The 13,100-nt window shown below is 39.4% G+C and overlaps 1 protein-coding gene across 2 annotated transcripts in view; it reads right to left on the bottom strand.

The window, feature by feature from the left end:
* The window catches only part of LOC121725384 (single-minded homolog 1), a 44,615-nt gene that overhangs the window by 8,934 nt on the left and 22,581 nt on the right, over positions 1-13,100 (bottom strand). For both annotated transcript variants that reach the window (XM_042112291.1, XM_042112290.1), the window contains exons 2-6: positions 5,412-5,630; positions 4,776-4,951; positions 4,184-4,293; positions 3,611-3,731; positions 2,987-3,165 (exon numbers count right to left, since the gene is read on the bottom strand). In XM_042112291.1, the coding sequence (XP_041968225.1) occupies positions 2,987-3,165; positions 3,611-3,731; positions 4,184-4,293; positions 4,776-4,951; positions 5,412-5,586 (761 nt within the window). In that variant the 5' untranslated portion in view covers positions 5,587-5,630. The remainder of the gene's footprint in view (positions 1-2,986; positions 3,166-3,610; positions 3,732-4,183; positions 4,294-4,775; positions 4,952-5,411; positions 5,631-13,100) is intronic.

The raw sequence follows: 13,100 nt of genomic DNA, 5'->3' as shown, positions 1-13,100 counted from the left end.
ACGAATAGTTTTGTCCACGCTGTGCCTTTTTCTGTTCGTCAAGGGCATGCGTTATAGCGCAGTCAACAGCGGACATGAGGCATGCCCGCGACGCATGCCCTCTGACCGTATCCATAAAACTAAAATGACAAATGGGAATTAAACCGATGTAACGTTGAGATTATGGCAAATATCGACACTATCCTTACTAATACAAACTAACTGTCCAAAAAGCAATGCAAAAGAAATTAATAAAGAGAATAATTAGAACACGCAACTCTGTGAGATATGGTGGTTGTATATGGCTGATATGCAGGTAAAAGCTGCTTGATCATTTAAAATGATAAATAAATATTTTAAATACGAACGTCGCGTGTGTCTGTCTGTTACTTCTTCACCGATTTAGATTAAATTTCGGTGAAATAAAGAGAGTAGAGACGGGACGGTTTTGTTGCGAAAAAATTATTATTTTGACTAGATGACGCCAGATAATCTGTTGCGCCATAATGTTTATCGTACGGGAACCGTATATTTTTCCGGGATAAAAACCACTATAATTTTTCCTTTACGGAACACCAAGACGTATGCATACGGTCCGTTCGGTTCGGTTAAATCTTAATACTAGGTATCATATAATTCGTGTAATGAAATATACAGGTACTAACCTAACCTATACAGACGAACATATAACCTGCTTTTCTGAGTCTGTTAAAAACACAGGAATATATCAAGATAGAATGGCTAAGCGGGTGGAGTACGCCTGTTTCAATCTTGCACAAGTGAGCAAGATTTGTTGAACGTTCATTTAGTCAGCGCGCACGTCTCGACTTGATTACACCGGAGCGGTTGTGCAAAAATGCCTCATTATGTAGTGTCTAATTGTAAAAACAGAAGTACGAAAGTGAATCGGTCAAAAGGAGGTATTTCTTACCACGGGTAAGTTATTTGTTCTAACTAAATGCAAAACAAAAATTTACACGATCGATTCCTTAGCAACGCACGCGCGTCGCTGTTCTATCTTGATTTATTTCTGTGGTTAAAAACCTATATCGACCCGCTCTCTATCGACACATGTACATACATCGGCACACCGCGTGTATTGTGCTGTTCTCGGAACGGAATGCTGTTTAAATACTTATTGCTATTAAATATTTATTGCACACAGAATTACCCGTGAAAATGGGGCTTGAAACTTAGACAATACTTTTATTACAACAGCTAGCCATTTCTTTCCGGTTTATTGCGGCCATGTTAGTGCAAAGATAATGTAGTTCTCATTATCCAATATCCATACAAATTTAATATGCACTGCCAGTCTATCTTTTTTTTTTATGAAATAAGGGGACAAACGAGCAAACGGGTCACCTGATGGAAAGCAGCTTCCGTCGCCCATGGACACTCGCAGCATCAGAAGAGCTGCGGGTGCGTTGCCGGCCTTTTAAGAGGGAATAGGGCAATAGGGGAGGGTAGGGATGGGAAGGGAAGGGAATAGGGGAGGGTAGGGAAGGAAATAGGGTAGGGGATTGGGCCTCCGGTAAACTCACTCACTCGGCGAAACACAGCGCAAGCGCTGTTTCACGCCGGTTTTCTGTGAGAACGTGGTATCTCTCCGGTCGAGCCGGCCCATTCGTGCTGAAGCATGGCTATCCCACGTATTAATCTATGTGTATAATATACTTACAGTCATGGTAAAGACATGAGTTTTATTACGGAAAACGGATCCTGTGCGATGAACAAATTTTTGAGTGAATAAAGCTTAGGACCTAAGACTTAGGCATTATACTAATATAGTGAATATTTTAACCGAGCCCAACAATCTTTAGTCCTCACAAGCTTTTCAAATTTTCCCACTTTTAGTCCCCAAAATGCATATGGTTCCCGTGAGCTCGCGAAGTCACAGACCACATTATAAGGTCACAATTGTACTCAAGGCGAGGCCCCGTGAAATCGATGCCGCGCTCGCATTTACGACCAGGCACCAGCCGCGGCGGTCATTCAGACAGAGTGGAGTTTGGGATAGTAACCCTTATGTTGTTAGGATAAAGGTTAAAAGCGTCGGCTATTAACTGCGAGATATTAAGAGGTCAACGGTCAAGTTTGGCTATGATGGTTACCATGATAGCGAATTTCTCCAATCTACGTCAACCATGGGCTGCGGGCTGCGGCCTGCGGCCTGCGGCCTGCGGGCAGTCATACTCGAATACATGACGGTCACCATGATTGCAAGATTTGCAAGCTGTCTAAACTCTCATCTACGTCGACCATAATATGTAATCACTAATTTATATATATAAAACTCAAAGGTGACTGACTGACATGGTGATCTATCAACGCACAGCCCAAACAAAACATAAAACATAGGCATCCGCTAAGAAAGGATTTTGATCAATTCTACCTCCAAGGGGTTAAAATAGGGGATGAAAATACTTCTTAACGCGAGCGAAGCTGCGGGCAAAACTCGTCATAGATAAATATCGAACTCTACATATTAATATTAGTACAGAATTGATATTATGAAGAACTTGTATTAGTTCATTTAGGGCCAAGTGCTAACGTGAAGAGTTAACTACATAATAAAATTCTAATAAGTTAGGTACTACGTAATGTTTTTACGTAACGTTTGTAGTACCTATCACAGATTCCGATTTGTGTGCGTTTTCGAGATTTCCGAGATTAAAGTGTACTAATATGCTATAGGTAATGTATCGAACGCTTTGTGCGGAGGGATGTAAACGCAAGACATTTTTTCATACAATTTTGACATCAAAGTTTTGTGCCTGAATTCCCCGTTTAAACTTTAACGTAATATACTCACTTTTACTTATCTCAACTTTGGTGTAAGCGGCCTTACCCATTGCGAGGCCACGGGCGGAAGGTCTTACGATAAAATACCTTGCGAGGCCCCTGCAAGAGCGAAGACCCGGACGATTGGCCTGTTCGGTGCCCCCTAGGGCAACCACTGCTACTAAAACAGGGAGGCATGCGCCAAAGGAAGAAGAAAACTCACCTGGCGTCCAGGAAGATGAGCCTCATATCCAGCGAGGCTCGGAACATGAACATGTTGGAGTGCAGCTTGAGCTCGGTGACGGCGGAGGGTGGGAGGGAGTGGCCTACCGCTACCAGCCCCAGCGACGCCGTGCCCTCGCCGAACCGCCGCGCTCGCAGGTAGCCCGAGCAGTGGATCACCTGGGACGATGAAGTTGTTTGGTGAGATGCACGCGGTGTCCGGGATCAAAGGGGAACCCCCGAAAATCTAGGTTATCCAGGTATTGGGCCTGTTATTACTATTATCCGTTAGGTCCCGAATTAAAATAAACCTGTTTCTTGCGCAACAATGAAATCAGTATTTAAAAAAAGAAAAGGTCGTCTTTTGCTGCCTGGATAGATGGATTTTAAAGAGCATCTGTGCGAGTTACGTCGAATAGTGACAACTCTAAACGGAAGGGAGATTTAGTATTTTGGGACTGCATTGCTCTGCAGCAGACAAAAATTTTATGATGTCTGTCTGTGGCTGGCAGTTGTTTGTTGCATTGCTATCGCAACACACCTAGGTACAGTTATTTTTGTTATTCTAGGTAGAATATAACAGAATCACCCTGCCATGCCGTACACTCTGCTCTCAGCAACTCACCTTATACCCCGAGGTGGTGAGACCGGCGTTCCGCTTGGCGAGCACGCACTTCATCCTGATGAAGAAGGCGCGTTCGCATTCGATGTCCACGCCTGGGCCCCACACACCGCCCACAGGGTACCTGGAGCAGTCCAGGATAAGATAGAACAAGCACAACTTTAAAAATATCAAAAAAATGTACAGTAGCTTCCACAGAGGGTGGTCGTTTGATCGCGATCTACCAACAACCCGTATGACTGATCAACCTATGGTCAAAGAATTCTATTTAAACTGAGTTTAAATAGAAGTCTTTGCCTATGGTCCATCTATGGTTTTTCACACAAACAGATAAAACACAGGGTGGCTTATTTCTAGCGCCACTATAAAGAACATTAAAATTGAACTTCCCTATCTATTTTGCTGAGTAAGTACTCTTAACTGAGGGACTCTTAACATGGTGCAGTGCTGGTGTTTATTGCCTGTCATATCGCATAGGTACAATCTAGAGACCTATGGTCAAATTTCATAACTTGACTATCTCTATGCTGTCTCACACACGAGTTATAAGAACGCTGATCATTAAATATTCCTTACCCAAGTGAGGGGTGCGCGGTGTAGGGCTGTTGCAGGCTGAGCACGGCGCTCATCTCCTCGTGGTCGTTCTGGTGGATGTACTCGTAGATCGAGTTGCCCGTCAGCTCCACCTGAGGACAATGACGAAATAATAATTTAAAAATAATTTGGAGTTTGACCAGACCACTCATTTGGGATATTTGGTAATTTTGATTCAACATACTTAAATATCAAAATATGTTTTTAAACTGGTTTCTTATAAGAGTCTCTTATGGATTCGGATAGATCGAAATGATCAATCGCAAATGTGCGATTCTCTTCTCAACATTACTTTCAGTCTCATTATCCAAAATTTATTATAAGTATTCTGTTACCGTTATAATATATGTCAAGATAGCTGATATGCTACCGATATCTTTGACGTTTTTTCCCTACAGCTGGCTCGATATAGAAATAACCGCGAAGTAATAGTGCTGAGGCCGTGGGCATAAGGTTACCGTATAAGGCTCTACCTTCAACTGTTACTGAAAATTGCATCAGTATATGCAATTTTCAGTTGATTTAAATACTAAATTCTTGAACTTCAACAAAAAAAACCTCTTTAAGTACTTACCTGACTCAGCCCCAAATGCACAGACGCGGTTTCGCTGATGTACATGATCTTGCCGTCGGGCGCTACCACGAAGATGAAGCCGTCCAGCGTCTGCAGCAGGTGCGACCCCAATTCCCTGATGCTGAGCTCCCGCGGCGTGGGCGGAGCTGGTGCCGCGCCCCACGCGTCCCCGAGACCTGGGAGATTGAAGAGTTACTTGAAAGAGTACGTTACATGAAGAGTGCTGTTTATTGATTGTTTTGAAAATATGAGTAGAAGCATCAAGGGACTTCAGAGTCCGAACCAGCCGAATTCCATTATCTTAATTATAATTGTCATCTGAGGTTTACATCTAGTATAGTTACTCGATTCTGTCTGCGATTGAATTTGTCCGTGCAAGCATCGTAGCGTTAAGTGGATGGCCTTTTGATATATATTTTTAAAGCCAAAAATCCCAACCTCAGCACATCAACTTTAAATGAGCAAAGAATTTTATTTTAGGCAAGCATAATGAGTTCAACCACGCACGGTACCAAAAGTTTACCAAGAGCCAAAAAACTGTCGCATCTTCGGGTAGCTCGTTTTCAGCCTTATTGCTGAGGGCAGGGCCAGCAGAGAAATATTGCTTGCAAATCTAGCAAGTCAGCGAAATCTTACCATCCGGAAAAACCTGTCGCATCTTCAGGTAGCTCGTCGTCAGCCGTATGACCGAGGCCTTGTCGAGCTGCGAGGTGATGGCGGACGGCAACGGCAGCAGCTTGGCCAGCTCCAGGAACTCAGCGTTCTCCTTCTCCCGCCTGTAGCGCGCCGCGTTCTTGCTCTTCTCCTTCATTATCGCCGTGTTAAGGGACGGCCGGGGACTCTCTTTGCGGCACGCTGGAAAGATAGAGTTTGTTACGCTGAGGTTCTCTACAGGATAATTAGTTAATAATAATAATAATATCTATGGATGCTTCACACCTAGTCTGGCCCCGTACTAAGTACCTGAAGGACTTGTGTTACGGGTACCAGACAACGGATATATTATATTTAATACTTTTATACTATACATATATTTAAGATTTTTATTATATTATGATACACATATTTAATACACATCCATTACCCAGGAACTTTGAAAAACTTTTTATTCCGTCGGCGGGGCCGAGATTTGAACCCGCAACTCTCGGCTTGAGCTACCAACAGCCCACCAACTGAGCCACAGAGGTCGTCATAAGTCGTTTAATCTTTATACCCCCTTACTAATAAACGTTGTATAAGCTTTGAATAGTTATACAATATACAGTGTTTTGTTCCTGTCACACAAGTGACATTTTTAATTGGATTGAAGAAGACAAACACTGTATAACTATTCAAAGCTTATACAGCGTTTATTAGTAAGGGGGATAATGTTTTATACAGAATACTTGAACAAATAGGATTCGATAGTTACTGTAAATTTAGATATCAAGAGCCCCTCCACAGTGTACAGGCTTTTAGTGGGCCGATAGTTTCACCATATTGGGGTTTAATCAGTTTATTGTGCGCACCACCATACATCTTTACAATGATTAACAGTTCGAATAAATTCGGGCTCTGACTTTGCTATCGAAACAAAATTGAAAGCAATTTGATTATAAAGTATTGACTGTGCAGACAAAATATTATCAAAGATACTCCGTATATTATATATCTTCATCGTTCATGGTTCATTCTAGATTGGTGACTATAAACGTTCACACAAGCAACGTGGGAGAGCCATGCTTCGGCACGAATGGGCCGGCTCGACCGGAGAAATACCACGTTCTCACAGAAAACCGGCGTGAAACAGCGCTTGTGCTGTGTTTCGCCGAGTGAGTGAGTTTACCGGAGGCCCAATCCCCTACCCTATTCCCTTCCCTACCCTCTCCAATTCCCTTCCCATCCCTACCCTCCCCTATTACCCTATTCCCTCTTAAAAGGCCGGCAACGCACCTGCAGCTCTTCTGATGCTGCGAGTGTCCATGGGCGACGGAAGTTGCTTTCCATCAGGTGACCCGTTTGCTCGTTTGCCCGCTTATTTCATAAAAAAAAAAAAACTAAACTATGGACTTACATCGTTAGTACGTGTGGTTTGTGAAGCAAGAACTATAATATAAAAGAAGTAACGGCTCTCCGATTAGTGTACGTGTAGAGCCGATGCAGAGTGCTTCTCAGGCAGCTAATAAATATTTAATACTAGACGTTTCGCGCAGCTTCACCCGCGTAAATTAGATGTTTCACAGACAAATTATTAGTTTCATGTTTTCACAAAAAATAGTCTACTTCTTTTCAACATTTTCCTGTATTTATTCGCTCCTATTAGTCTTAGCGTGACAAAATATAGTTTATAGCCTTCCTCGATAAATAGGCTGTCTAATACTGAAAGCATTTTTCAAATCGGACCATTAGTTCTTGAGATTAGCGCGTTGAAATGAGCCCTTTCAAATAATTTCCCCCCGTTTTTTTCCACATTTTCCTCTATTTCGTCGCTTCTATTAGTCTTAGCGAATAGCGTGATAAAATATATTTTATAAAATATCCTATAGCTTTCCTCGATCAATGGGCTATCTAACACTGAAAGAATTTCAGTACAAACTCATATAATTATAATAAATATTATAAAAGTATAGGTAAGTATAGATATAATTAATTATTATCACAGTTATTAGTTGTTTTGTTGCGGTAGAATGCTTTTATAGGCATGACACACGGTTTCGCAGTGTGAAAACTTAATGTATAATGAATAGTCCATTTAATTTTCTCCCAAGGTGAAAAGAGGGCTTTTAAAACCCTTTGATTTGTATCATGCAATATTATATTTACACAGTACACTTGACAAGTAGAGAATAAATTCTCTCAGACAATTACTCTACATTTAAAAAAACCTCCTCCTTTTTGGAAGTCGGTTAAAAATTAAGGGAGAAGTTCTTCATAAAAATCCACCCCGTACGGCGTACGTAGATTATGAATATGAAAAACTAGCCAAATCCCTAAATAATTAGCTGCATGGTGGCTGCATGTATGATTATTGTATTATTCCATGCAATTGGATTATAATTTATAATATCTAAGACTCTTAACCTCTCTCTGCATTATAAACAGAGACAAGTAGAGAAATAACGAGGAGAGAATTATTCATGTTGAATAATTTTCACGAAAGTGCCAGCATGAATATGGATGCCACCTTTGCCTCTAGAAAACTCAAAAAAAAACACGAGTTGGCGGGAAAACAACATTGCTGATCGCGCTGAAATGAAACACGAAAAAGAAAAAGACAAATTGGCAGGAAAACAACATCGGCATGAATTATTCACGGTAATACTTATAAATGACCTTGCCGGCTTACAGAAATACAGAAATGTTCCCTCTCAGCTAAAACTGCGCGACATAAACACAACATATGGCCGGCCATTTGTAAAGGACCATAAACTAGCATTGGAATTCGTATTCGATTTTCGAAATTAACTTTTATGAAAGCTTTAAAATAGAGACTGGAAAATCATGGGAAAATCATACCGCTTTGTTTATATATTACGTGTATTTAATTAACAGTATACTTACTAGTAGCTCTTTATTTTACGAAATTAAAATCATCTCAAGTCTTAATATTTATAACTTAAAGAAATATCTAACAAGGTAATTATGATCTTTTCTCTAGTAAGTAATGATTAAATATAATTATAACAAATCTGCACGTCAATGTAACAATACAAAAAGTTTTTGTAAGTTATGAAAAAGTTTAATTGAAAAGAAGTCGGTTAATTAACACAAATTAGGTTTTTATATAATTTATGAAAAATGTAAAGAAAATTAATGATCCACTTACGAAATTCCATTTCGAAATCACAGATGTCATAAATATTTTTCAAAACACGCTTGTATGGCTGCTTCATTATAAGTTATAACTCAGTTCGAAATTCAAAAATAAAAAAAATACGTCAAAGGCTTTCTGCCATGAATTTGAAATTATTGCACCTTACACTAACAGGTTCGGGATTGTACTGACTTCACCTTCCGAATATTAGATCCGTTTCCGAAAAAAAAATCACAGGTACAATTGACAAAGGCCCGTATTTGTTAACAATTGACCGCCATGGCACGACAATGATGATTGTTACGTAACGGGAATCCTCGTTCGAGATTCGAAATGATAAGCACGTCATCAAGTTTGACATCTGTCAAAAGATAAAACTATAGGCAGATCATTATTTTGATCTCATAGTAATTAAAGCTTTGATAAACAATTCTAAGGAATAATCTTAAGGGTGATATCGCTGATAGAGCATTAAATTGGTAGGGTCCAAAAATCTGATCCTACTAGCATACCTATACTAAACTCATTTCTCTATTCCAATAAAGACACAACCGTTACTTAAAAAATTAACTACCGGAAACGGAAGTGAATTGCATCATCTCCGAGTGAACTTAAAACAAAAGGAGATGTGACACTCTTCTGCCAGGATAATAAAACAGTGCGTCCATTTCGTTTTTATGCTTTTATTTACGTTTACAAAAGTGATCAATACCCATTCATACAGCTATTAAATATCTATCAGATTTAGTGACAATAACTATGTATAATGAACCATAATTATGCGAGCACACGGAGCGCGATAAGTAACGTTAAGGACCAAATCAATAAAATGACATCTCATTACCATATCGGCCATCTTGACTGAAAACCGACACAATATGTTCGTTCGGAATCGCGACTTGCGAATCTTTTCATTCAAATAGGTACAATAGATTTTTTTAAATTGAATTATTTAAAGAAAGTCTCTTGTTTATGAGTGGCAACTGCCAACTGTTAACGGCCAATAGTTCAGTCAACAAATTGCCAATAACTAAAAAACGATGCGTTGTAGCAAAAAATATTCTATAGTGAAATTAAAGCTTATTAAATTCTCTATAATTTTGATTGTATACAGTTTTTCCAAATTCTCATCCAGTTTACGAAATACACGCTCAGGAAAAGTGAAAATTAAAAAAATATGTTGTGTTCACGGACGTAAAAAAAATGTTGTGTTATACATGATGGTCAATGAATGACATGAAATGTACATTCATTGAACATTTAAAAAAAAACAGAAACTATAGCGGTGTCGGGCCACGCGCAATATGTATAGGGTATATTGCGCGTGGCCCGACACGCACTTGGCCGGTTTTTGCATCATTGTATCTGCCATCTAAATGTTGTATAATCAATTCTTATAATTTACTAAAGCACGACGTAATCCTAACGTTTCGCTTAAAAAAATAATTTTTATCCAAACGTTTTATAAGTGTATATTTTTCTAATATTTTTACTAGAGCGTTATGTAAATGCGCTCGCTGTGGAACAAAAACCCGCACACGTGCACTAATCCGACGGATCCGGGTTCGATCCCGGCTGGCGCGGGCGGCGGCGGTGGTCCCATACTTCAACCGTGTTGTTCTTAGGGTGATGTTTACTGTGGGAACATAGTGAAATATTGCTACTTGTATACTGGAAGATTCTTTGTTTAAGAATCCATACTTCTAATATTATAACTGCGAAAGTGTGTCTGTCTGTCTGTTACCTCTTCACGCCCAAACTGCTAAACAGATTTTGCTGGGTATAATAATAATAATATAATAGCTCCCACACCGGTTTCGGTGACGGTGGCCGGTTTCATTGAAACCAGGCCAGCTATGCAGGAGTAGTTTTATAAGTAGTGCCCAAGTGTGTGCGCAGTACACAAGAGCACTCTCTATTCCTTTACTCTCATTACCCAGTGGGACGGAAGACCGACACGACCGGCGAGAGATCAGGCGCAGGACCGACTTTTTACATGCCCAGCCGACGCATGGATCATCTTACTTGTCAGACAATCAGGTGATCAGCCTGCATTGTCCTAACCAAACTTGGAAATAACATGTTTCCAACGCGGGAATCGAACCCACGACCTCCGAGTCAAGAGCCGCGCTCTTATATACCACTAGAAAACGGAGACGTGCTGACCAATAATAATAATAGACTCATACGTGGGAGAGCCATGGTTCGCCACGAATGGGCCGGCTCGACCGGAGAAATACCACGTTCTCACAGAAAACCGACGTGAAACAGCGCTTGCGCTGTGTTTCGTCGAGTGAGTGAGTTTACCGGAGGCCTAATCCCCTACCCTATTCCCCTCTCTAACCTCCCCTATTCCCTTCCCTTCCATACCCTCCTCTATTCCCTTCCCTTCCTTACTATATTAACCTATTCCCTCTTAAAAGGCCGGCAACGCACTTGCAGCTCTTCTGATGCTGCGAGTGTCCATGGGCGACGGAAGTTGCTTTCCATCAGGTGACCCGTTTGCTCGTTTGCGCCCTTATTTTATTTAAAAAAAAGGTATAACGCAGAAGATTTGCTAAGCTAAAAGGTACCTCAATGATAAATCCAAAACAGATGTGAAGAAATATAATTTAGAAGGATTTGAGAGGATAATTATTGTCTTTATTTACCTGAGAATTGAAAGATCTCGAGATAATCCTATAATCGTTTGTGGCGTCAAAGTTATAAAAGACTATATAATATGTTCGTAGTTGTAACTGTTGTAAGCTCTAACATGTGTTAATCTAGTAAATGCCAAAGGTGCTGTTTCTGCCAATTATTGTTGTAGAGATAAGGAGACTCAAAGAAAGGAGATATACGAGTATATATTTTAGATACTATTTACGTTAGAAATAGATACCATAATAGTCAGCAAGTGTAAGGCTTTCGACTATAGGTACTAAAGATTTAAAACAGTTATTTATAGTACTAAAACAGATGCAAGGCAGTTAAAATAATTGACAGTAAAAATCATAGAAATCTTTCTGTCTTGGCTTGACTTTTTTAAACTAGATTCCACTTAATGGCTTGTAATGCGATCTTAGTTGTAAGTGATCAATTGTCCAAGTAACATCCAAGTCAATAATACAAAAATGCAACAATAGGGATAGTTTCTTAAAGGCGGCAACGTGGGAACGTAACAAGTCAATAAATAATTGACCAAGTACGGCCATTTTTTTTTGTTTTTTTTCTACAATCTGGGAAGGCGTAGTATCTATTGTCTCTGGCCGCAAGGTACGCACGTGTCTAAAACAGGTTTTACTGTGTTTTGTTTGTTTTTGTCGCGTTTTTGCGATGGACACCTGTAGTTTCATTCATTGGAAATTAGCATTTCGTGTGGGAACGCTCGATGTGTCAAATTTTGCGTTCATTCATGAAAATTCTACGTGTTAAATGTAAATAGTTTACAAATTAGGTGGTAGTAAGGGCAGGTAAGAGGTACGCGCTAGTTTTCAACATCTACGCTGTGTCTAGAACTCTAGTCTTTTACTGACAGGGAATTTGGCAGGTATTTAATTTGGTGATTTGGCGGGAAAAAGTATTTTAACTATTAGGATGAAGCCAAACGAGAGTAATTTTGTGAGTCGTGAGTCTCAGAATTTCTGCCGCGTAAATATAATATCTTTTCATACAAATCATGACTCACAAAATTACGATATCCAAGTACATACATTATTACAAAATCTTAATCTTCAATTTTCAATTAAGTAACTATAATATTTTCCTTCCTGCTGAATGCTCATTGCTCTATGACGTTTCTGTTCTCACGCATTTGCAAAATAGAGAGAATATAAAACTTTTTCTGTTTATTCAAAATGTAATTTTACAGGATTTTGGACTTTAAAGTCTTTGACATAAGCTGATTGCCTTAAACAATAGTTTGTCTATGACTCATTGTCACGGTGACAGGTATTTTGCCGGGACTCCGCTTTTGTTATCGCGGGAAAGACCCTCCAGCACAAAAAAGCTTATTGTTTTATTCTACTAAATCTCTTCGATGATGTGAAAGTGATTAATTAGTTAAAAAACGTCAACAAAAATTACTAATATACAGGATCTGATGGCAAAAAGTGAGAAAAGAAATTGACTATACTGGGGTAATTGCAATAAAATATTTTGATCCTTTTTTTCCTTATAACGGCTGATTCTGTGTATAAAACATGCAAATAAAAAAAATATCCAATGATCAAGGATATTTTTTGAGATTCTGCCATCAAAATTTACGAATGTACGATACAGAATCGGCCAGCAGTAAGTAGTTGGGAAAGGGACCGGTGGCTTTAACACAGGTTATACTGTAAACTAGCTAAGCTGCCGGTTGCGATCTTAACATTCTAATATAAAAAAAATAAATTGAAATTCAAATAATTTGCATGTTGTAATTGTCTAGATTAAGGTTTTTATGTTTCGAGCTGAATAAAGTACATTAATTTATAATTTGCCTATACCACAACCTATACTCCCACATACTACTACATAATATTGGGAATTCCGTATGCGAAAATGTTTTT

This window comes from Aricia agestis, chromosome 3 (assembly GCF_905147365.1).
Source record: "Aricia agestis chromosome 3, ilAriAges1.1, whole genome shotgun sequence".
NCBI classification, from domain to species: domain Eukaryota; kingdom Metazoa; phylum Arthropoda; class Insecta; order Lepidoptera; family Lycaenidae; genus Aricia; species Aricia agestis.
The sequence above is the reverse complement of the archived record's forward strand: the minus strand, read 5'-3'. Positions and strand labels throughout refer to the sequence as shown.